The sequence below is a fragment of the Glycine max genome, chromosome 6 (genome assembly GCF_000004515.6).
Source record: "Glycine max cultivar Williams 82 chromosome 6, Glycine_max_v4.0, whole genome shotgun sequence".
Lineage (NCBI taxonomy): Eukaryota > Viridiplantae > Streptophyta > Magnoliopsida > Fabales > Fabaceae > Glycine > Glycine max.
The window spans coordinates 1,074,196-1,098,333 of NC_038242.2; the positions used below are offsets into that span (position 1 = coordinate 1,074,196).

Here is a 24,138-nt window from a genome sequence, read left to right on the forward strand (position 1 = left end):
TTCGTTTTTTTTATAAGGAGGGACGAAGTTCCTGAAGAACTAAGACCCCACACTGCGAATAAATGGTATACTCCTCTGAAGAGTCCAGCCAAAGCAGGGGTTAACATCCATTAGAAGGTGAATTAACATGGAGCGAATTCCTTTGAATGTGCACAAGAAGCTCACCATATGGCTCCAAAGTTCCATCAAAATTATTGATCACATGAATCAAGTGTAAATTGTTTTAGCTTAATCATGGTTTTGATTTGGAGTATTGTATTGTAGCTGCTTGTTAAATATTCAGAGAAAATTTTTCTGTTCACGGAACAGTGGATGATACATATAGCATATGGTAAAAAAAAAAACAAACAAAACAGAAGAGCCCTGGCTGTGAAAACCAGCAATGGCTTCACTTATTTATTGGAGCACATAAATATACAAGGACGGGATGAAGTGTAAATGTAAAGCACTCTTGGTCTTGGTGAGATAGTGCTCTTAACCTTTTTTAATAAAAATTCTGACTATTACATTATTATGAGTAATGAGTTCTTATAAACTTATTTAATAATAAAAAAGTGTATTAAAAATAAATTAAGAGTGATTAGTTAATATTTTTTTCATTTCTAATACCTCACAATATTTTATTTATATCGTAATTTTAAATTCAATTAAAATAAGTCATCTATAAAATAGTTTTATTAAATGATTCATTTGTTAGTTTTTTTTTAAAAAGAATTGTTTAATCTTTCTATCACAATTTTCATTTAGATCTCATTTTAGAACCGATTAAATGGAAAGTTTAAATATGTGATTGTAAGATTCCCCAATTTTTGAATGGATTTGAGATTCGAGAACACATTATTCCAGTTTACATGATTATTTATTTATTTCTTAAGATCCGTTGCAATTTCTGAATGGATTCAAAATCACATACATTTATATACGTAATTCATATCCCGAAGGTGTGCTTGTAATAAGGGCCCCGTGCTAAAATCATGGCCACCACAGCCACCGAACCTCTCCCTTCCTCCGCTGAAATGCCTCCTGCCCCGCCTCCTCCGAAGCAACCGCCGCAACCGGTGGCGGCGGCGTCAGCAGTGAAGCCTGAGGCTCCATTGTCCGATTCGAAAGCTTCGGCGGAGGCGAACGTAATAGTGGTCCCGAGCTACTCTCGTTGGTTCTCGTGGGATTCGATTGACGAATGCGAGGTGCGTCACCTCCCCGAGTTCTTCGAATCGGCGTCGAAGAGCCCTAGGGTTTACAAGTACTACAGGAACTCGATCGTGAAGTACTTCAGGTACAATCCCACCCGAAAAATCACCTTCACCGATGTCCGCAAAACGCTCGTGGGAGACGTCGGTTCCATCCGAAGAGTCTTCGATTTCCTCGAAACTTGGGGGCTTATCAATTACCATCCCTCTTCGTCGCTCACCAAACCCTTGAAGTGGGACGACAAAGAGACCAAATCCGATTCTGCCTCCAACACCACCGAATCTTCTTCCGCTCCCGCCAAAGAAAACACTAAGAGACTCTGCAGTGGCTGCAAAGTCGTTTGCACCATAGCTTGTTTTGCCTGTGACAAGGTACCTTTTTTTCCTTTCCTTTTCGTTTTTTGTTTAGATGCACTTCAATGTGTGCATTTGGTGTTATTAGCTTATTACAATTCTAGTTTTATCTCCATAATTTACATAATGTATGTTTACATTAAATGCTAGTTAGTTTTGTACTTTTGTTAGAAATGTCACTTGGCGGATTCGAACACACAACCTCTCCTCCCCCTCCCTTCACCAACCATTGGACACCTTATATCTCCTCATTAATGGTCATTATTAATTATACAAGTGAAGCTTTAATTTAATTATAAAATACTGTAGTACTGAAAACACAAGTAATTATTGTATGGTTAGAGACCACCAAGTGACCATAGTTTTGACTATTTAGATGTGAAGTGTAGTGGAATTTTTCAATTTACAAAAAAGAATTAATAAAACTTGACTATGTGTCATGTGATGATAATGATTTATGACCATGGTGGTTTGGACTGTATAATAATTTCTCAAAACACCTAAACAACAGCATCTATGTTTTGTCTGGTATTTGATGGACGGAAAATTGACGTGTGTAGTATGATTTGACTCTTTGTGCGAGGTGTTATGTTCGTGGCAATTATCGAGTTGGTGTGAACTCTTCGGATTTTAGGCGAGTGGAGATAAGTGAGGAGACAAAGACGGATTGGAACGAAAAGGAGACCACGAATCTTCTGGAAGCTATTACGCATTACAGTGATGATTGGAAGAGGGTTTCTCAGCATGTTCCTGGCAGAACTGAGAAGGAGTGTGTTGCTCATTTTCTGAAGCTTCCTTTTGTGGATCAATTCCAGCATTATCAACAACACCCTGCTGTCAATGGCACTGATGACAGTTGTAATCCGTTAAAGAGGGTAACTAATGCTGATGCAGAATCTGAATTGGATACTGTTGCCTCTGCTGAACCCAATAAGAGAATGCGTCTCACGCCTCTTGCAGATGCAAGCAATCCGATTATGGCTCAGGTTCTCTCTTGCTCTCTTTTAAATTATTGTTCATGAAAGGATAAAAATGAAATTTAGTTGTATTGCATGTAACCAATAAAGAATCATGAATTGCATTTATGTCTTAATAGTTAGAGTTGGTTACCAGTGTGTTATCAAATGGCGGAAATAATCCGTTATATCATACCAGATAGCGTTGTGGGAAAATAACAGAAGTTGCATGGTGGTGAAAATGTATGATATATATCACTGTATCAATTATATACATTAATTATAAATGTATATAAGTTTAAGTTGTATGCAATGCAAAAAAATGACATAATATAATTCAAGTTCAATTGGATTGAGACTTGCCAGAGAAGACAGGAGGATGAAGCAGGAGGTGAATGGAAGCTGATGGAGGAGTGGAGGAGGAGTCCTTCCTTGATCCTTACATGAAGCTGTGAACACAGGATTGTGTGTGGGAGAATTTTAACAGGTTTTACGTGAGTGGGAAAAAAGTCACAAGCAGTCCTTCATCCATCTCTCAAAACTGTCACGGCTGGCTATTTAAAAACACTGTTGGAACTGATTACCATATTCTGACTCGGCCTCTTGAATTTTTCCCTGGGACTGTTTGGGGTTAGGGTAACTTTCTTAGTTTGGCAGTTCATTTGTATGAAGGGTTTGAAACTTAGTTGTTGTGAAATACTACTAGTGTGTAAAAGTAGTATACTGAGGTCATGATTAAATTTGCAGCATGGTTCATGATAGCTGAACTGCCCAATGAAGAATGATCTCTTTAAAAGTCTGTGCATTGTTAATATAATATATAATAATAATATATTAACACTTTTTATTCAATTTCTCGCAGGCTGCTTTCCTGTCTGCTTTGGCTGGGTCAGAGGTTGCACAAGCTGCTGCTCAAGCTGCATTGACAACTCTGTCTGAGGTTTACAAAGCAACTAAAATAAATTATCGGTCGTTTCCGAGGAATACATTGCTGCAAGGTGAGAATGATATTTAACATAGCCTAAGATTATAGGCTTCTGAAGGAATTAATCTGTCATCAGTCAATGTGATTTATCTGGGAATGGATGGACCAATCTTCATTGTGTTCTTGGTGTGTTTGATTGGAATAATTTGTAAATGTAGCATTGCAACGGATCTTTAATAAAAATCTTTGGTGCACCAAATTTGTCATTTCCTCTATTCAATGGTTGACTTTTGGAATAACTACAGAAGAACATTATACTCTAATAAAAATTTCATATATTTAGTAGTTAGTTTCTTCTCTTTTTTTCCTTCTTTATTCTAATGTAATTATTATATGTTCTCTGTGATTCCATGAGTTTAAAGTGTAGAAAATAATTTTTGAATTCGATTTCCTTAGTAGAATTATGGCTTAATGTTTTATGCAGATGCTGGTATCATGTCTAACGGTGGTAATACTTCAGATTCATTTCAAGGATCTCGATTGCATGCAAACATACAGCTTGAGAAGGAAGAGTTAGATGTGGAAAAAGCAATTTCTGAGATTATAGAAGTTCAGGTCTGTCATATGTCAAGGTTTAATTTGATGGTATCTGCATTTACAAAGTTTAAAAATCTTTGCTAAATACTGGATATTTTGTTTTGTAGATGAAAAATATCCAAGATAAGCTTGTTCAGTTTGAAGATTTGGACCTGCTGATGGAAAAAGAAGGCCAACAGCTGGAGCAAATGAAAAATATGTTTTTCCTTGATCAGCTTACTCTTTTATTTCATAAATCATCTGCACCAAAAACTGGAGAATGCCAAGAAGGCAATAATGTAAAGACGAACCATGGCTATTGATCTTAGGCTTAGCGAATGTATTCAATTTTCCTTTTCAATTATCCTGCTCTCTCCATTTGCTTTGGCCTCGAGTCACTGGACTATTTCTTCAATATCATACAACTCTATCTTGATGTAGAGTATCTTTTTATTTTTTTAACCAATTGTACATGCATTGCTAGAGTAACGCGTTGTCTGGATGTGTAGATAAAATGTAGGAAATGAAGTGAAAAGAATAAATAAAGCGATAAATAGAAGAGATAAAATGATAATTTTCCCCCCTCATTTTTGGTTGTGAAGAGAAATTTAAAAAAGGAAAATGCAGTTTTGTTGACTGCACTATTTGGCATTGCTAAGGTGGAGAAAATACGTACGTAGGAAATGAGTGAAGAATAAAATAGAAGATTTAATTTTAGAGTGCATATTTTATGTGAGAAGTGTGTGATAGTGTTAGTGAGAAGTTTTTCTTTTGCACTGTCTATCAATTATAATTCATGCTATGTATAACATATAATTCATGCTAGTGTAAACTTTTTAAAAATAAGATATTTTGTAATATTTGACTGGGTAAAAAATCTTTACAATGCCACGTGTATCAATTAAATCCATGATAAATATATGCTTTTAAAGAAAATTTTACTTACAAAGAGTACTAGTAACATGCTTTAAAATGTGTTTCTTAAAATAATGTCTTTTTTTTATTTATAAAATTCATTTAAATTTTAATAAATTGTGCGGGTTTTATCTTTTATTTATTTTTATTTCTTATGTAATAAGTTTTACTTCTTCATAGATCTTTCTCTAGACATTCGTAAATCCGACAGATGAGAATAGGAACCGAACCAAACGGTTGCGACTGATTCACTGATGATTGAACGCTTGATTGATAAGCATATTCAATCAAGCTTACGCAATAAGGCAAGGAGGAATGAAGTATTCCATTTTGTTCAGAAAGACAGATAATAGAATTTTCTGTGTATGCTTTTAACTCTATAGTATGGCGAAGCAATAGCACCACACCACTACCACTAACAGTTTCCTATCTGCTTCAGTTAATGCAAGGTTTGATCAGACACTTGCATTCACTGTAAAATGTTTAATCAATTATGTTCAATTGTCAATTATGGCCACTAAGTATATTACTTTCATTCAACAATCTCGAAGGAAATGTCATGGTTTTTATCATACCAGTCCGATCTAGAATGCCATATCTAGCTTAAAGAACAATGCCAGGAAAATCCATAATGAAATAGAATAGATGAAGTGCTGTGATAAAAATTCTTCCTCGTCATGACCATTTTCTTCATATGAACCTAAATGATGCAACTACCTGCAGAAACCAAGTGGAAGCTGAATTTCAATGCATAACTTAGAAGTCACTTCATCGACCTACGCGTCATTATCGCATAAGCTAGATATCTTGGATCATCATAACCTTTGTTCTGTCAAATTAACGGAGTATGTTAACAAAATAAAAAAAATCACCTTCTGAACTTTTGAAGCATACTTGTCTGTGTCCTCTTCCACATACTGCATGGAATAAATAGAGTTAGAGTGAACACACACTCAGATTTTGCAGTATATTTTGTGAATTGTGATAAGGCCACAAACCTGTCCTGTCACGGTATACAGTCTGTTATACCAACCATTTGATGCCATCCCAATAGCTGAATACAAATACCTGCGACTCTCACCAGGATTTTGCAGCAAATACTCGATGTAATAAATCCCTGAACCATTGTTTGAATTGAATTAAGCACTGAAATTTTGGTATTTCCCCAATGATTTCAGCATTTGGGAAAGTCTTTCTCTGCCTCATTAAGTACATCTTAGGAGTGTGAATAGGGGTCTAAAACATATGTACATTGATACTTTATAGTTTAGATCATTCATGAACATTGTATTTAAATTTCCTGCTGTCAGCATGAGTTGTATAAAGAGTGGTTTCTACTTTCTATTCTACACTTTTTTCACGTTTGGAGTATACTTATTTAAAGAGAGGACACAATTTTACAACATCCTATTTTTTTTTTTTCCTTTACAATCTTATAGCCTACTATTCTATACCATAATGAAGTAGCTTTAAAAGCAAAAGTACGCACCATTAGATGATTTACAATCTATGAGTTTAGCAGCCACACCCGGGGGTTTTCGCCAGCTTCTGTCAAGCCCACTAACCTGTTGAATTCATTTTAACCAAATAGGGGGGAATTCTAGCATTAGATGGAACAAAAAGAAAGAAAACCTCTAAATAATAATAATAATTTTAAATCTGATCATGAAATCACACTAGAGTCTGAGCAAACTCGTCAACTTTGCCAAAGGATTCCATCCTGGTGAAATCCGGTCCCAGCCCTGTGATCACAACGCTCACTGAAGCAAAAGATAGTTAGCAATTATAATGGATGAAGAAACAAATAATTAAATGACAGGAAATAGAGTGAGAATACCATTGGAATTGGATGCCTGTGTTGGGTAGAAAGCAGTTATGGATTTAAACCCACTAGATTCTCCGTCTCCTGTTCCCACTTGCCACTCTGATCCAGCCAGCCACAAAAACACAAGGAGTGTAGAATTTAAGCGACTAAATTGAATGTATGGTTTTACTTCCAATTCCAAATTGGCAATTATTCAGTTCACCTTCGGGAATCTCAATCTTGAACTTGTTCTCATCGTCAGTGTAGACACGAACATCCTCAGACACATCTGACACTCAAAACACATTTAAATTGAAAAATGTTATATGATACATACAATTAATTTTAATTCACAAAACTCACATTACATGCAATTCCATAAATACTTTTGGTATTGCGTTTCAGTCAGAATTAGAGTTACACCTCGCTAATTTTGAATCTCAAATTCTGATTGAAGAATTAGAAAACAACACTAAAAAATTGCGTCTAAGTTTTATCATAATAAAAAGTTAGAGTACAAGGAAAAAAATAAAATAGCAATCACCATTGAGTGCCAATGCATTTGGGACTGCAAATGCAGCTGCTGCAGCTACTGGCGTGTGAAGAATAAGTTGTCTCCTATTAACCGCGCGTCCTTCTTCTTCTTCGATGGAAGAACTGATAAAACATGTTGATGTTGTTTATGGGTGAAAGATGAGAAATGGTGGGAATTGAGAAGAAAATGGTTATGGTTGAATTCTTACAGTAAAGATGGGGTTGTTATATGATGCTCCAAGTCCAAGGTTATGGGCAGAGAAGGAGAAGGACCTTTCTGGGCATTAGAGGCTGTGAAGTTGCATAGAGACACACCACAGAACCGCCAAATGAACGCCATTCCTTTCAGATCAGCTTCTCTGCCACCATTTCTTTTTTTTTTTTTTTTAAATGGTTGGTTTTGTTCTGATTATTATTCACAAACTAATTCTTTATTTTTCAACCTTATAACCCCATTCTATTCAATTACACTTAAATAAGATTTTCGTTCCCGTAGTTTAGTGTTTCTTTTATTTTTTATTGTTATAATTTTATTCTTCTTCAAAATAGTCCCTATGATTTCTAAATATTTCATTTTCAATTTCTGTCGTTGAAAATTATTATTTTTTATTGATGGCCATATTTACATCAATGAAGTCACAATATCATTTGTTACATAAGGAGTAAAAATTAAAAAAAAAAACAAATATGCAAAAACTAAAAAAGAAAAAAAAATACAGGGTTAAAAATGAAAAAAAAATCATAGAAACTATAAATAAGAAATAAATTAACAAGGACTGAAAATGATATTTTTTCCATGGATTCAAAATACAAAATAAAATGCAAAGACAAAAAAATGAAAAAAGATTACATAGAGTTTTGTTAAAAAATGTTACATAGAGTAAAAGAAAAAAGTTGACAAATTTCCAAGCACGCAAAAAATTAAGCCTTAAATATAACGTAAAATTAATATAACATAAAAATCTTAAATAACAAAAAGATATTTGTTAAAATCACATATTTTCTCAACTCTTTTACTTTTTTTTCTTTATTCATCATTATAAAACCACACAAAAATTGCATAAATACTACAAATTTCCTCACTCAACATCTATATTATTCTTTTCCTCTCTAACACTCTTTTAGCGCACACACAAAATTTTTATTTTATATTAACAAATTCATAATTAGGTTTATTTCATAAAACAAAGTACCTAGGTTGAAAAAATCATAATTATTAACAATTTTTTTTTGTTATTTAAGATTTTATTTTATATTAATTTTTAACTAAAAGCATGCACTATATCTGAGGTTTATTTTTTTATGCCGGAAAATTTGTCACTTTTTTTATTTAATGTATTATTTTTATTTTTCATCCCTATAAATTCTTATTTATTTTAGTTTCTATAAATTACTTTTTATAATCTTTCTAAAAAAAACTTCAACTATTATATCAATGATGTCATATCTCCAACGTGGTTTGAATGACATGATATTTTTACTCATCTTACACATGCTGACATGCAATGATAACTTGATAAATTTTAATAATAAAGACTAAAAATGAAACATTTAAAATTTACAAGCAGTGTTTTAAATTTATTTTTACGGGAACAAGAAATGAAATAACAATAAATTACTAAGAATAAAATCTTATCTAAGACGTCCAATTATAATTAACAAAGGTCTCATGAAAATTAATGAGAATACACTTTTTTTTTTATTTTTTACTTGTAAAAAATAAACTTAACTACACTATCTTTTTATTTTTAATTACTTGGAAAAATTATTAAATTAATCATTATTTAAATATGTTCAGAGTATTTAATAATTATTTAACTATTATATTAATCATTATCTTTTAATAAAATAATATATTATCACTCATTAAATATTAATTTATTATACATAAATAAAATGTTAACAATTAATATTTGTTAAATATTATTTTTACAGTAAAGTGTGTTTAATTATATTATATAATATTAACAAGAGCTATTAAAGAAATTCTTATATGTAAATAGTATATTAGGTATTATAGTTATTACTTTGAAAACATCTAATAATATAATATTTTATTAATTATTCACTTATTTTTTGACAGTTACTTATTCACTATTGAATTTTAATTCTATTACATATAAATAAAATATTAATAATTAATATTTTTTCAATATAATTTATGCAGTACAATATATTTAATTATTTTATAAATATAAACTTCATGGACCTTTTGGGGATTACATCTAAATACTAGCTATTAAAGAAGAAAATCTGATATATAAATAGTATATTAGGTATAGTAATTACTACTTTTAAAAAATTTAAAAATATAATATATTATTATTTTTTAACTATCATATATTAATTTCTTATATATAAATAATATTATTTCATTGTTATTTATATAGTAGAATATATTCAATTACATTATATTATTAATATTATCTATGAAAGAAAAAAATCTAATATATAATAAATAGTATATTGTAGTAAAAAATAAAAAATAGTATTATAATTACTTTATCATTTATATTATTAAATATTATATATATATATATATATCTTTATTTATAATATACTCTGTTTGAAGATTCAGAAATGTTAAGCTTAAAAATTTATCAATATTCTTTGCATATTACTGATGATAGAATTTTTTTTATTTAACCATAATATTAATATGAGATAGCTTCCGTAGGAATTGATAACTAATCTCTATCTAGTATCATTTGGTTAAGAGACATCAATAGCTATAGTAATGATTCCAGAATGTTTTGATTTTGCAATAAATATATAATAAAAACATTAAATGTATTTAAGATTCAATGTAGTAAAAATATTAAAGAATTCAATATATAAATAAATAGCAAAAAAGGAGCAAAATAACTTGGTAAATTGTTGCTGTAATCGAAAGGAATGACTAATGAGATAGAGACACGGAAACGAAAAGGACAGTTGGCAAAAATAAAGGCAGCATTTATCGAGAAACTCGACCGGATAAGCTTATCGAAACTGAATCTCATTCTTTTATCACATTTTCTTTTTCGTACCAAACCAAAACCCAATTCGCTAACTTTTTACCTCCTTTCCAAAATATTAATTAATTAAGGAGGGGCACACCCTATTTAGGAATAAATTAAATAAATCAAATCAAATCTATTGTCCGAAGGGAGCGCCGTTGGGTTTTCTATCCTAAATCCTACAATTTTCCCTTTCATAATTCTCACTCTCTGCAATATTATTTTCCTTCAAAGTCATTGGTAAGTTAAAGACATTTTCTTTTTTTAATTTTTCCCCATCTTAGCACTGCTCATTTTATTAGTCTTCTACATTTTTCTGCTGTTTATTTTTTACCCGATTCTCACTGCCAATTAAAATAATAATAATTCCATTTATCGAAAACTGAATATTCAATGTAAACCACAACCTTAATTGAAAAATTAAATCCAAGATCTCCCTCATGTAAAACCTGTAATTTCATCCAATTTGTGAAGTTTTTTTTACTGCTTGGCTGGATTGCAAAAACTAGGGTTTTTGAATTTTGTCTCTTGTTTTTCCCTCTTTCCGTAGGCGTTTAGATTTTGGGAGCGAGCGAGGTAATTTTTTTTTTTTTTTGCAATCAGAGCCTCACAGGAGAGTAAAAGGATGCGTGAGTTTCATTTATGTTGACTGATAGTAGAATTTGAAATTTGAATTTGAATTGTAGACGTAGGATTAGAGTAGAAAAAGGAAAGATGATGATTGTATTGCGGCGTGTAGAGAGAGGATTTATCCAATTCCAACTTTGATACTCACTCATACCATAATAGGATCAGGCTAGGGTTTATAATAAGCTGCTGATTGAAACAAATGTTGAAATTGCAGTTGTTGAATCATCTGCACCAGACACCGATTCATTCGACCAAAACATAAGCATGTCCGGATCTGACATGGCAGGGAGGGAGCAATTCACGGTTGGGATGCACAAACCCCAACAACAACAACAACAACAACAACAACCTCAGCTTCATCAAAACATGCGTATGGACTATGCTGCTGACGGCACTGCTGTTTTCGCCCCTCCGACCGTTACCGTTAACATTAACGGCGGAGATTCCTCTCCAGCGGTGCCTCCGGGCCTGGGCCTGCCCCAGCCCCAGCCCATGATGGTTAACTCCCCCGAACCAATTAAGAGAAAGAGGGGAAGGCCCAGGAAATATGGGCCTGACGGTGGCATGACCTTGGGGGCTTTGAAGACCACCACTCCTCCCGGCGGCGGCGTGCCGGTTGGGCAGTCCGGTGGGGCATTTCCAGCGGGGCCTCTTTCGGATTCGGCCTCAGCTGGTACCGTGAAGCGCAGGGGCAGACCTCGTGGTTCTGTCAACAAAAATAAGAAGAATGATAGCTCTAACTCCTCTAAGTATTCTGGTAACTTTCTCTTCTTCAATTTTCCTCTTGTTTGTGTTGTTTTATAGTCTAAGCTTTACAGTTTTTTCTTTCTTTCTGGAAATATATGTATTTAAAATGGAGTTCCTTCCGACCGCAGCATGTTTTTTATCTTGACTTGTTTTTGTTTTCAAGGACATGTCTTATTTTTTTTTTACGTTTTTGCTTCCCTCACCTACGGTGTCTGTGGAGGGATACCTGTTAATTGTTATTGTACTTAAATATTTTTTATTTATCTATATGTTTGAACTGTAATTTTGGAGTTGGGACCTTTTCCATCGGGTTATCAATTCCCTGATTTTCAAAATTACTCTTTTGCCCGTGTGTCATGTGCTGCTGTTCCCATTTCTTATGTGTATTTTTATTTTATTTTTGTTTGTCCTGAATATGCTAATTTCTTATTTGCTTGCGTCCACTGTTCTATTGGATATCTACATGTTATATTATTTGAAAAAAATGTGCACGATCTCCTTTGTTTCACTCATGAAGTTAAAGGTTGAATTTCTTGTGCATGTGATGGTATCCTCTAATGGAATCTTTTTGCAGGGCCAGGATCTTGGTTTACTCCGCATGTCATTACGGTGAACGCTGGAGAGGTATCTAATTAATCTTACAAAATAATATGAAATGCGTGGGCTAAGTTGTTTTCATTGGAATGACTGCTGTGTGTTGTCTTTTATTTTCTACATAACTTATGTTCTCTTTTATTTACATTCCTTGATGCATGCTTCTTATTAATACTCCTATATTTTAATTGAAGTAGTAATTTGGCTTGCTTTGATAAATATTGTTGTTTGTGAACGTGATATTGTGATCCATTAATTTTTCACTCGCTTCTTTTTGTGAACTTTATGAAATTTGATTGCTAACTAGGAGTTAATTTAGATTAACTATTTTGTAACTTTGGATAGATCACATGAAGTTAATTAATGAAAGATTTATCTAGAAAATGTTATCGCTTGTACACGGCACCCAATGAAAATTTGATCTCCAAAAAGTAGAAATGCATTATGTATCTGATGTATAAATGGAACAGTGGTGTGACTATTATCACTTTAATCTTTATGTTATGACTTTTCATTAATATTGTATCGATCTTGTCTTTTGGGATAAAGAAGGGGTGGGGGTTTTCAAGTCTAGTAATCCCCAAGCATTTCTGATTTGATTCTCCTGGGACCTAATATTGATTTTTTTTTTTAATGTATATTTTGTTATTCAGGATTTGTCAGCAAGAATTATGACAATTTCCCAGAGTAGTTCAAGAAATATTTGCATCTTAACAGCAAATGGAGCCATATCTAATGTGACACTTCGACAACCTGCCTCATCTGGTGGAACTGTGACTTATGAGGTTTATAAACGTCCTAGCTACTTTTCTTTTTATCCCCTTCTGAAAACCCCCATCTTCAAGCCAAAATTATATATACCAGCCCTTAGATCTGTCAATTATTTTGTTACTGTAGTAAATTATGCCGTTGGGGGAGCATTTTTAACAAATTTTATCATGCATTCTATTGTTTTATCAAACTTGGTAAAAACGTTCTTATTAATTATATTTGTTTTCACACCCTAGTGAAAAATACAACAACTTTGATAATTAATTCAAAGCTTTATATGAGAAAATTGATTTTAAAAGTTTACCCAAAATCAAATGTTGTTTATTTGGGTATGGTTTGCTGCTACTGTGATGTTACTATAAACAAGTTTAATAACCCAGTGGTGGGCAAGTGGACCTGGCCTCAGTTTTTGATATTTTGGTTTTCAGGGGCGATTTGAGATCCTATCACTTGGAGGTTCTTTTTTTCTTGCTGGAACTGAAAGAGCTGGGGGGCTGAGTGTGTCCTTGTCAGGGCCAGATGGCCGTGTGTTGGGCGGCGGAGTTGCAGGTCTTCTGATAGCTGCTTCCCCTGTTCAGGTACATATTCTTTGTTGATTTGTGTCTGTTTTATTCAAACATTTAAAATAAGAATAGAGTATCATATATCCACATGTTCATACTTACTATTTTTAAGTGCATGCTGAACAATCCTACAATAACATCAAGTTATATATATATATATATATTGTCAGTTTGTTTTGTCAGTAAACATGGTGTATTGTATATTTTTGCAGATTGTTTTGGCGAGCTTTGTTTCTGATGTTCGCAAGCACTTGAAGCGTGCAAAGAAGACGGAGAATGAAAAGGTTTCGACAGCAGGAGGCCAAAGCAGCTCACCATCAAGAGGCACTCTCAGCGAGTCCTCAGGTGGGGTTGGGAGTGGGAGCCCACTAAACCAAAGCACAGGAGCATGCAACAACACCATCGAAAACAGTACCACCCCAACACAAAGCTTTCAAGGCATGCCCTGGAAGTAGAAGTACTTGACTCCTCTCACATCTTTGTGTAGTAGGTTTTGGTGTTGTGACAGACACATCAGACTCTACTTGTTATGCTCTATTACTTGGTGTCTTTTATGCTTTAAGCATTTAGGATGCACACCTGTTATATTAGCTTTGTGTAATATTAATTGGAGGAATTTTAGGGATAAAGTATGCGGACTCGTAGCTTAATTTGGTTAGATGTTGTGTTCACTTGGGTGATTCAAGAGGTTCTGGCAGGATCGGGTTAGTATGTAGGATCTTGATGAGATGCCGGTGACTTTGTCATCCGTTAGTTGTAATTTATTGTCGGTCCATATGCCTAAACTTTCTCCTTGTTACCCAGTTGTTCGGTGGTAATAATACTTAATCTGTTTAGCTTCTTTACTTTTTCTTTTCTAAAATACAATTTTCCTACACTTATTTTCCCAAAATTTTAGTTCACTTAATTTTTTAATTGAGACATTTTGTTTTTTACTTTTAAAAATTTATAATTTTAATTTTATTTTTACATTGAGACATTTTGTCTCCTATTTTTAAAAAATCTATAATTTTATTGTTAATTTTAGACTTGTTGACTGAATATCTTTTTTAATAAATTAAGTTTATTAGAAATTAAATAATTTCAAGAAATTATTTGTTCAATGTTTATGTGTACATAAATCAATATTTAAAATTAATCACAAGGATTAAAATTGTGATTTTCTAAAAGTGGGAGATAAAACGTTTAAATTAAAATGGATGATTAAAATCTTGAATTTTTAAAAAATAAAAGATGAAAATGCTTAAATTAAAAAATGGAGAAATTAAAAGTATAAATTTAAAAAAAAAACAAAAATTATATTTTAGCTTTTTTATTGAGATACATAAAATTACTCTTTCTAATGATATTTTGTTGCTCTAATGTAATTTTTACACTAAATAATTTCTTTTTTTATTTAGGTAACTGGTTAGCAAAACTGTTTTACTGTTTTATGGTTAATAGGCTGTTATTGTTTATACATTTTCTTATTCTGCTTTTTTCTTTTTTCTGGAAATTCTTATTCTGTCAAATCAGTCATGATTGGCAAACACTTTTTTTTTCTTAAGTTACTAAACTAAGGGTTTAACTTTAAAAAAATGTTATTTTGGAGATTTCATATAAAATACATTATTTTTTTTGGTAAAAATTATAAAAAATATATTTTATTTTGTCAAGCTAGTATAGTTTCAGTTTTTTTCAGAAATTATTCATAAAAGCTGTTCAAAATCATTTGAAATATGATTTACAATCTTAAAATGTTGAAACACTTGTTCATTATTGTAATCTTTAAACTACTCGGTACAATGAGTACACCAGATAGTAGATATCTCTAGCAACATTTCCAACAATGCGATAAAGAAAAGCTGCATAAATGTATGATATGAAAAAGGGACATTCGCTCAAGGGAATAATGAAAAGAGTCAATAAATTTATTATTATATGAAAAACGTTACATTGTTTCCAAGGAAAAGATGAAATAAGCAGACACTGGAGAATTGATTAGTAGAAGGAAGGAAAGATACGCAGATATATAGAGAGAATGAATCTTATTTCTTCTTAGTGGGATAAGAGGCCATCTTATAGATTCCGCAGATTCCCTCGGGCTTTCCAATGTTTCTCCTCATTCTTATGTATCCTTTCTCTCCCCACTTGGATCCCCATGAATTTTTCACTGTGATATAATCCACCCCTTTTGCAGTTCCGTATCCAACAGCTGCCACACCGTGATCCAAGTCACTTCCGCAATGCCCATCGAAAACACCCTACATATGGTAGGTAATCCAATCAATTTAACAAATTATATTAATAAAAGTAGTTTCTCTTATAAAAGTTAACCATATTAGCCATAATAACAAAAAGTCTATGCGTGATTAAATATATACCCCACTGTAAAATTGGAAATCCCTGCCTGAAGCCTCTATGGCCACACTGAGGGGTTGGTTTGCAAGTGCTTTCAATAGGCTCTGTTCATTGTTTTGTGGTACGTCATGGTACCCGCTAATAGTCACAACTTCAGTTTCTTCCTGGAAATGGAACAAATGAAGGTTCAGTTTCAACGTTATTAGATTGGAACTATCTGATAGCGATGTTTGAATTATTATTTTTTAGCTTACCTTTGCCATCTCGCAGGTGCCTTCCTCCATAATGTAAGGATAGTCTTCCTCTTTATGGAGTCCATCGTTTTCTACTATAAAGGAGAATGCATAGTCCATGAGACCCCCATTGCAACCATTGTTGTAAGTTCTGTCACAGTCAATCAATTCTTGCTCAGACAATGATGTTAAATTTCCGGTCACAATCTGGTTTATTCCCTCAACTGCTGCAACAGTAGAAAATGCCCAGCAGCTACCTGCAACAAAGATGAACACAAACAATCGAATAACATGAGTAGGGAAAAATTATTATATGGTTCCAGAATATCTGATCCCTGTCAATTTCTACGTATAACATAATTACATTTTTTTCTATAATTTATGAACAAGAATTAATAATGTGTCACATAAAAGATTAGTGAGAATCAGTGATCTCGAAATTATTTTTTTAGTGGGGACATATAGAGATAATAAATAAAAATATACTTACCACATGAACCTTGGTTCTTGACTTGGGTTACAGCACCTTTCTTTCTCCAATCCACTGACTTTGGCAATTCAACATCTTTGTAAGTGAATTCTTCAGGGGACTCTCTCCTTCTAGAGTAGTCCACCTTAAGCCCCAGATATTTGTTCTTGAACTCTTGGTGGCTCAAATCAGCAAACTCATTCAAGCCAAGCCAGTAGTTGCTGACCACCTTGTTTCTCTCATCTATGTGCTTTAGGTTGTCCTTGAAAATCTCGAACCTATGCAGCTTCTCCTCAATGCTTTGGTAAATCTTGCCATGTCTTGATATCCATGATTCAAAGAGTTCAATGAGCTTATCCATGGACTTTAAGTCCTCCGATGAATAGCCCACAATGGAGAAATCGCGTCCAAAAGTAAAAGATGCAAATAGGCAGAAGGAGCAGGCAAGGACACGTAGTGCCTTTGAGGTGGAGAAAGCCATGGCTATAGTTGTTGAAATGTGAATACAAGAGAAGAGGGAAGGGATGAGAAAGAAAGGGCAAAGAGAGCAGTATTTATAGGTTGTGTTTTAGATGTTAGTTTGAAAGTAAAGTCTGTTGGAAATGTTATACGACGGTACAGCATGAGTAGTAGTCTTCAAGCATGTTCTTTTAACGTGGCTTTACATCAAAGCATAATATCACATGCCTTAATTATGTGGCACAAGATAGTTAGTGTATATATTTCGGTGCAGTAGACCCTTCCTATCTTTGTGGAGAAAGGAAAAAAAAAAAAAAGGATTACTTGCTTGAGATCTTTCTTAGGTTTCGGTGGAGTAAAAGAAATGGAAATAAACTAAATTGTTATAAAATTATAAAAATGAATCCTGTCATTGTACCGATATATATTTTCTTCTTTTTCACCATCTTTCTCTTCAAACCAATGCATCCTTAAGGATAAAATGTAGTATGATAATAGATTTTTGAAATTTTTCTATTGCTCATCAAACTAACTTTTAATAAAATTTATACCTTATTCATATTTATTTTTTATTCAAACATTAATTGATTCCCAGAGTTTTTATGCATATTAATTTAATAAGATAATTTTAATTATGTATTGAATCAATAAAAAAACTTAAAATTATGTCCCAAAATTAAAAGACAATAAATGTTTTAAAAGGAAAAATGTGTCATTAATAATTAATTAAATAAATTAGGAGATTATTTTATAACTTTGAAAAATTAAGAAACTCATTTTAAAAAAATTATTAAGTTAAAGAAACAATCTTATATTTTGACCCCTCTTAAAAGAAAAACTACTATATTTGATTTTTATTCTAGTAAAATTTATAATAATCACTTTTACAAAAATAACATTTCAAGACAGGAATTTTAGGACGATTATAAAGGAATTATCTTAAAAAGGTGTCCAGTGACATTTTTATAATTATTATAAGAATAAAATCATTTTATGACATTCATGTTAAGATGGTTAATAAAAGCCATCTTAGAATATTAAATATAATTAAATTTACAACAAGTTTTATAGATTCATTTGGATTAAAAAACGCACAGCACATGGTCCCTTTTGTTTTCGTGCTGAACAAAACCTTGCCTTCTTCTAACCTTAGTCGCGGTTGCAGCACATGCGTGTCTCTCAATCAACAAACCCTATTTTTTCTATTTCCACACTCTCTATGTTTGTCTCTCTCAATCAACGCCATTCCCTTTGTAGAAAACCTAGAAATTTCTACAAGTAAGTCTACCCTTTCCATCAACGACGCCGATCAATCCAATAAGGCTCACAGAACTTGTCAATCTGGTGCCAAAACCAACAAGAAGAAGACTAAGAAGAAGCAGAAGCAAAATCCCGATGACGTCGGAGGTGAGGATCCGAGGAAGCAAAACCCTAAGGCATTCGCCTTTTCTTCCTCCAACAAAGCCAAGCTCTTGCAATCACGCGCCGTAGAGAAAAAGCAGTGCCACCTCCATGCTCCCGTCATTGACCGCTCCTACGACGAGCTTGCTCCCTACGTCGTCATCGTGTAGGGCCCTCCTCAGGTGCATATTATTCTATTCTCTTTTCTTTGTCTCGAATTCAACTCAACACAACGCAATTAGTTGCTAATCTTGCTTTGATTTCAGGTTGGGAAGTCACTGTTGATAAAGTCTTTGGTTAAGCATTACACGAAGCATTACATGTCTCAAATCAAAGAAAAACATCATGAAAAAAAATACATATATATTTATTAAATTACTCATGGGAATATTTACTAGTATCCCCAACCCTTTTTGTTGAGCAGCCTATATGTAGGCTATCAGCTTGACAAATATCATTTTGAATGAAAATCATAGTTCACATCATCTTTTCCTGCCATAATTCATAATTAATTGTATGGAAAATTTAATTATCGTGTAAAATCTAAATGATTGAAGTATAAAATCTTTAAACTATCAGTTCATATATATTGTTTATTCATATTGTAAATAACTTTTTGTCATATAACTAACTTAATAAATATTCATTCAAATTTAATTAAGTAAATTACAATTAATTTTTTTACAAAAAAATATAATTAAAAGATTAAAAAAATTATTTTTCAATTTCAATATATAATAAAATAAATAATAAAATATATTTGAAATAACTCGTATTTTAGAATGCATATAGAATGGGATAAATATTTATTTTTATACAATTAGCATTCATAATAATTACATATTTTTAAATATATAAATTATATTGGAATTGAAATCAATATAAAAAATTATATTGAAATATTTAAATTATATTTTGAATTTATAATGAATAAATTTAATTTGGATATGAGGTTATTTAACTATTAACAATTTTTCTTAAAGCCGATATAAAAAAACAATTTTCTTAAAAAAACTACTGGAATTCAATTTGGAAAAATGGTAGATTAAAAGGAATGGACAATATTAAGAATATTAAATATAAAAATAAAATATTTTTTTAATAAGCCAAAATGTTTTATTAACCACAAAACAACAGAAATGCTCACCTGACATTAAATGATTTCCTGTGTGTGAAATTATAAATTTGAATTATACAATTAATTATATATAATTAGAATTAAAAATTACTTAATGATGAAATAGGTACTTAAAAAATCAAGTAGAATTATCTTTTAATGATGTTGATAATTCAAATATATGATATATTATTATTTTATTTCTCGTAATAACTAAGAGCTTCTACACATTTTGTTCTGTCTCTATATATTAATTTTTTTAAAACAAATATAAAAATCCACCATTTTAAACTAAAATTTCTTATTAAAAAATGATAAAATAAATGAGTAGGAATATTTACTAGATAAATGCTTCAGCATCGGTGTAACTAGAATTTAATAGATTTATTTTGTATAATGAGCTTTTTTATAAAATATATTGTTTGATTAAAGTAATATATATTCTACTAATAAATTATTGGTTCGAATGATACTAAACTTAATTATTTTAAGTAAGATCTCAAATTTGAATTACTAGAAAAAAAATATGATTGAAAGAAAAAATTCTACTAAAAATGACAATTAAATTTTTTGACAAATATTAATTATGAAGAAAACTAGTAAATATTTTACATCAATATCATATTAAAAGGTAATATATACTTTAAACGTATCACAATTATGAAAGTACAACTATAAATATATAAATTGTGATTGGGAATTATATATAGCATGGATAAAAAGATATGCATGTAAAATAGCTATTGGATCATATGGTTGTTAGAAATTTGAAGAGGTATTAGGAAAATTTGAATTTAAATTCCTACTACTAACATCTCATTGCGTGTGTAGATGAGTGTTGATAAAATAATTTTAAATTAAATTAATTTTGTAAAATTAATTTTAGTTAAAATTAAATTTAAAATAATATAATTCATATTTTGGTGTTTTTATTATAAGAAAAAATTTCAGTATAAATATTTTAATTTAAAATCAATTTTAATTTTTTCTTTAATATGAACATATAAAAATTTATTTAAAATTAATTTTAAAATGAAAATCAATTATGACATGAAATCAAATAGATACTTAATCTATTATTCTAGACTCTAGAGTAAGACTTTTATGGAAAAACCTGAAAGGTGAGGGGTTAGACACAACACAACAATTAAAAAGTAACAGTAGATAAAAAATTTAAAAGATAAAAGCAAAATAAAATAACAAAGGTCCTCTTGTATGTTTCATCTTCTTCTATCTACTCCTACCCCCAAACTGAATCTCACCGCCACCACTACCGCATAGCTATAGGGAACCGGGACTGCCACATGGCTCCATCCCAGCTAGCATACAAAGTCATGAGCATACGGTGCTATTGATTCCAACAGTTAAACAAATTTTTGCACCTAACATTGCTCATGGATTTTCTATTATATTGGGCCAGGGGCCAATGCCTAACAGAACAATTAAATTTTTTACAACTTTCAAATATATGGGATTGGTAATGCTTTTATGTTTCACTTAACAGGATGCTGTCTTGCACGCAATAGGTAGTTTGGACAATTTTTATTTGACAAGGCTAGATATGGATTCTTTGGAATGCTTTAATACATGAATATGAAACTACACATTTTCTTTTACAATGCATTAGATAAATTTTTAAAAAGGTAATCCGAAATGAAGGGCGTGTTGCTGCCTTGTCAAACGGTGAATGTGTTAGTTCATCATTGGTGATCACCGGTGAGTGGTCTCAATTCTGTGGTTTTGGTTTTGGAAATGAATTATACTAAAGGAAATAATGAAAAGAGTTAATCAAATTTTTATTATTGTAAGGAAAATGTTACATTGTTTTGAAGGAAAAGCTGAAATAGGCAGACACTAGAGAATTGATGAGAAGAAGGAAAGAAATTGAGACACAAGTGATAGAGGCCAGGAATGAATCTTATTTCTTCTTAGTGGGATAAGAAGCCATCTTATAGATTCCGCAGATTCCCTCGGGCTTTCCAATGTTTCTCCTCATTCTTATGTATCCTTTCTCTCCCCACTTGGATCCCCATGAATTTTTCACTGTGATATAATCCACCCCTTTTGCAGTTCCGTATCCAACAGCTGCCACACCGTGATCCAAGTCACTTCCGCAATGCCCATCGAAAACACCCTACATATGGTAGGTAATCCAATCAATATTACTATAAAATTTAACCATATTTGGCATATCATAACACTAAGTTCATAATTAAACATACCCCACTGTAAAATTGGAAATCCCTTCCCGAAGCCTCTATGGCTACACTGAGGGGTTGGTTTGCAAGTGCCTTCAAAAGACTCTGTTCATTGTTTTGTGGCACATCATGGTACCCGCTAATGGTCACAACTTGGGTTTCTTCCTGTCAATGGAACAAGTGAAAAAAGTTTAGTTTCTATGCTATTATTAGATTGGAAGCATCTGATAGAGATATTAGACTTAATATTTTTCAGCTTACCTTAGTCATCTCGCAAGTACCTTCCTCCATAATGTATGGATAGTCTTCCTCTTTATGGAGTCCGCCGTTTTCCACTATAAAGGAGAATGCATAGTCCATGAGACCCCCATTGCAACCATTGTTGTATGTTCTGTCACAGTCAATCAGCTCTTGCTCAGACAGTGATGTCAAATTTCCCGTAACTATCTGGTTTATTCCCTCAACTGCTGCAACAGTGGAAAATGCCCAGCAGCTACCTGCAACAATCAATATTAATGGCTAGAACGAAGTTTGTAGTATGTGTGGGTCGTTCAATATTGGAATAATACTAGCTAATACATGTTATAATAATAATAATATCATTTTAAATTAATTCAGTATTATTAGGTAATAAATAAAAATATACTTACCACATGAACCTTGGTTCTTGACTGGGGCTACAGCACCTTTCTTTCTCCAATCCACTGACTTAGGCAACTCAACATCTTTGTAAGTGAATTCTTCAGGGGACTCTCTCCTTCTAGAGTAGTCCACCTTAAGCCCCAGATACTTGTTATTGAACTCTCGGTGGCTCAAATCAGCAAACTCATTCAAGCCAAGCCAGTAGTTGCTGACCACCTTGTTTCTCTCATCTATGTGCTTTAGGTTATCCTTGAAAATCTCGAACCTAAGAAGCTTCTCCTCAATGTTCTCGTAAATCTTGCCATGCCTTGACATCCATGATTCGAAGAGTTCGATGAGCTTATCCATGGATTTTAAGTCCTCCGATGAATAGCCCACAATGGAGAAATCACGTCCAAAAGCCAAAGACGCAAATAGGCAGAAGGAGCATGCAATTAGGACAAGTGCCTTGGAGGAGGAGAAAGCCATGGTTATGGTTTTTGAAATGTGAATACAAGAGAAGAGAATAGGGAAGGGATGAGAAAGAATGGGCAAATTAAGAGAGCAATATTTACAGGTTGTGTTTTAGATGTTACTTTCAAGTAAAGTCTGTTGGGATTGCTATACCACGCTACACTAAGAAGTAGTAGTCTTCAAGTATATTTGGTAGCTGGCTTTACATCAAAGCATAATATCACAAGCCTTAATTAATTAATTATGTGACACAATATAGTGTATGCAAGATACATATTTCGGTGCTCAATCAGCATAAAAATTCCTAAAATGTCAACGTCTGTTGAAGGTTTTATATGAAGACCATAATCCATTTTTCCTCTCAAGTATCTAAAGGTGCATTTTATACATTGCTAAAGTAGGAGATGTTTGGATCCTGTATGTATTCACTAAGCCAACTCATAGAATATGAAATATTTGGCTTTGTGTTTGTTAAGTATTGTAGTGCACCAAATTCTCTTCTATAATCCGTATTATATATTTTTCTTCTCAATTTGTTGATATCATTTTGCCAATCACCATAGGTGATGGACCAAGGAGATAGCATTTTTCACGTTGAACCTTTATAGAATGTGCGAGATATCCTTTGTTTGTTTAAGATATAATTACCATTTGGATTTCTAGATATTTCCCTTAGAATATAATTTAATCTTTATTTCAAGTTCTTTGAGGTAAATTGACATTCAATTGTTTATGGATGAGCTCATAAGTTAATGCTACCAATAATAATGTCATCTATGTAAATTAACAAGAAAGTGATGATATATATGGTTCTTACTCATGAGAATAAATAGAGAAGATTTACTCTCAGTTCTTAGAATAAGATCCGATACAGACATACAGTAGTGAATTATTAGATACACAAAACAACTATTAGATGATAAACTTGTTACATATTTCAAGAGATTTTAAGGACATTTAAATTTAAACTCCTGTTGGTGATATTTCTTTATACCAATGTCCTTAACTTGGCATGTTGATTGCTGAACTCAATTAAATCCCACGAGTGCTCTAGATTTACAAAAAGTGAAAAAGGAACTACGAACATGGCCTGCCTGTGCATGATAGAAAAAACATTTTGAGGAAATTCTATGTCTCTTCGAGATTTTTAAACATATACTCCATGAGGAAATAATATATACATTGACAATTTAAAGAGAATGACAATTTGTTATATATGATAATTTATTTGAGTTTTACATAATTATCTTAAAATTTATACCCATAAT

General features: G+C 32.1%; 5 protein-coding genes across 7 annotated transcripts; 2 read left to right on the forward strand and 3 right to left on the reverse strand.

Moving 5' to 3' along the window:
* The first annotated feature begins 800 nt into the window (after positions 1 to 800).
* Positions 801 to 4,441, forward strand: LOC100779777 (SWI/SNF complex subunit SWI3B). 2 transcript variants are annotated; one of them, XM_006581064.4, is made up of 5 exons: positions 801 to 1,562; positions 2,105 to 2,530; positions 3,363 to 3,498; positions 3,946 to 4,040; positions 4,130 to 4,441. In XM_006581064.4, exons 1-5 carry the CDS (start codon positions 975 to 977, stop codon positions 4,322 to 4,324), a joined length of 1,440 nt encoding a protein of 479 aa, XP_006581127.1. In that variant the 5' UTR covers positions 801 to 974; the 3' UTR covers positions 4,325 to 4,441. The 2 variants fall into 2 exon arrangements, with proteins under 2 accessions (XP_006581127.1, XP_003527631.1); XM_003527583.5 differs by having other exon boundaries at positions 806 to 1,562; positions 3,910 to 4,040.
* A 983-nt stretch (positions 4,442 to 5,424) lies between these two features.
* On the reverse strand, positions 5,425 to 7,695 carry LOC100805637 (psbP domain-containing protein 3, chloroplastic). The gene is made up of 9 exons (XM_003527214.5): positions 7,464 to 7,695; positions 7,265 to 7,377; positions 6,944 to 7,009; positions 6,754 to 6,840; positions 6,594 to 6,676; positions 6,406 to 6,481; positions 5,915 to 6,033; positions 5,789 to 5,833; positions 5,425 to 5,633 (listed from the first exon to the last, which is right to left on the reverse strand). The coding sequence occupies exons 1-9, from the start codon at positions 7,592 to 7,594 to the stop codon at positions 5,607 to 5,609; spliced, it is 747 nt and encodes a 248-aa protein (XP_003527262.1). The 5' UTR covers positions 7,595 to 7,695; the 3' UTR covers positions 5,425 to 5,606.
* A 2,533-nt stretch (positions 7,696 to 10,228) lies between these two features.
* Positions 10,229 to 14,399, forward strand: LOC100806173 (AT-hook motif nuclear-localized protein 10). 2 transcript variants are annotated; one of them, XM_003527215.5, is made up of 6 exons: positions 10,229 to 10,493; positions 11,098 to 11,640; positions 12,205 to 12,254; positions 12,878 to 13,009; positions 13,424 to 13,573; positions 13,771 to 14,399. In XM_003527215.5, the coding sequence occupies exons 2-6, from the start codon at positions 11,148 to 11,150 to the stop codon at positions 14,011 to 14,013; spliced, it is 1,068 nt and encodes a 355-aa protein (XP_003527263.1). In that variant the 5' UTR covers positions 10,229 to 10,493; positions 11,098 to 11,147; the 3' UTR covers positions 14,014 to 14,399. The 2 variants fall into 2 exon arrangements, with proteins under 2 accessions (XP_003527263.1, XP_006581129.1); XM_006581066.4 differs by lacking the exon at positions 10,229 to 10,493 and adding an exon at positions 10,556 to 10,829.
* Positions 14,400 to 15,447: 1,048 nt separating this feature from the next.
* Positions 15,448 to 17,142, reverse strand: LOC100809366 (cysteine protease XCP2). Its single transcript, XM_003527221.5, has 4 exons — positions 16,622 to 17,142; positions 16,153 to 16,388; positions 15,922 to 16,062; positions 15,448 to 15,801 (listed from the first exon to the last, which is right to left on the reverse strand). The coding sequence occupies exons 1-4, from the start codon at positions 17,079 to 17,081 to the stop codon at positions 15,586 to 15,588; spliced, it is 1,053 nt and encodes a 350-aa protein (XP_003527269.1). The 5' UTR covers positions 17,082 to 17,142; the 3' UTR covers positions 15,448 to 15,585.
* Positions 15,448 to 22,955, reverse strand: LOC100810431 (cysteine protease XCP2). The gene is made up of 5 exons (XM_014777194.3): positions 22,426 to 22,955; positions 22,037 to 22,272; positions 21,800 to 21,940; positions 21,487 to 21,711; positions 15,448 to 15,576 (listed from the first exon to the last, which is right to left on the reverse strand). Exons 1-4 carry the CDS (start codon positions 22,883 to 22,885, stop codon positions 21,496 to 21,498), a joined length of 1,053 nt encoding a protein of 350 aa, XP_014632680.1. The 5' UTR covers positions 22,886 to 22,955; the 3' UTR covers positions 15,448 to 15,576; positions 21,487 to 21,495.
* Positions 22,956 to 24,138: the final 1,183 nt, after the last annotated feature.

What these genes read in the sequence shown, in the direction of transcription:
- LOC100779777 (XM_003527583.5), top strand. Translation starts at nt 975, where the DNA reads ATGGCCACCACAGCCACCGAACCTCTCCCTTCCTCCGCTGAAATGCCT. An exon ending in CTTGTTTTGCCTGTGACAAG is followed by an intron (nt 1,563 to 2,104) that starts GTACCTTTTTTT and finishes TGACGTGTGTAG; the next exon opens with TATGATTTGACTCTTTGTGC. An exon ending in CTGAGATTATAGAAGTTCAG is followed by an intron (nt 4,041 to 4,129) that starts GTCTGTCATATG and finishes TTTGTTTTGTAG; the next exon opens with ATGAAAAATATCCAAGATAA.
- LOC100805637 (XM_003527214.5), bottom strand. Translation starts at nt 7,594, where the DNA reads ATGGCGTTCATTTGGCGGTTCTGTGGTGTGTCTCTATGCAACTTCACA. An exon ending in CAAGATTGAGATTCCCGAAG is followed by an intron (nt 6,841 to 6,943) that starts GTGAACTGAATA and finishes TGGCTGGATCAG; the next exon opens with AGTGGCAAGTGGGAACAGGA. An exon ending in ATGCTTCAAAAGTTCAGAAG is followed by an intron (nt 5,634 to 5,788) that starts GTGATTTTTTTT and finishes TGGTTTCTGCAG; the next exon opens with GTAGTTGCATCATTTAGGTT.
- LOC100806173 (XM_003527215.5), top strand. Translation starts at nt 11,148, where the DNA reads ATGTCCGGATCTGACATGGCAGGGAGGGAGCAATTCACGGTTGGGATG. An exon ending in TAACTCCTCTAAGTATTCTG is followed by an intron (nt 11,641 to 12,204) that starts GTAACTTTCTCT and finishes ATCTTTTTGCAG; the next exon opens with GGCCAGGATCTTGGTTTACT. An exon ending in TAGCTGCTTCCCCTGTTCAG is followed by an intron (nt 13,574 to 13,770) that starts GTACATATTCTT and finishes ATATTTTTGCAG; the next exon opens with ATTGTTTTGGCGAGCTTTGT.
- LOC100809366 (XM_003527221.5), bottom strand. Translation starts at nt 17,081, where the DNA reads ATGGCTTTCTCCACCTCAAAGGCACTACGTGTCCTTGCCTGCTCCTTC. An exon ending in GCACCTGCGAGATGGCAAAG is followed by an intron (nt 16,063 to 16,152) that starts GTAAGCTAAAAA and finishes TTCCATTTCCAG; the next exon opens with GAAGAAACTGAAGTTGTGAC. An exon ending in ATTTCCAATTTTACAGTGGG is followed by an intron (nt 15,802 to 15,921) that starts GTATATATTTAA and finishes TACCATATGTAG; the next exon opens with GGTGTTTTCGATGGGCATTG.
- LOC100810431 (XM_014777194.3), bottom strand. Translation starts at nt 22,885, where the DNA reads ATGGCTTTCTCCTCCTCCAAGGCACTTGTCCTAATTGCATGCTCCTTC. An exon ending in CAAGAACCAAGGTTCATGTG is followed by an intron (nt 22,273 to 22,425) that starts GTAAGTATATTT and finishes TGATTGTTGCAG; the next exon opens with GTAGCTGCTGGGCATTTTCC. An exon ending in GTACTTGCGAGATGACTAAG is followed by an intron (nt 21,941 to 22,036) that starts GTAAGCTGAAAA and finishes TTCCATTGACAG; the next exon opens with GAAGAAACCCAAGTTGTGAC.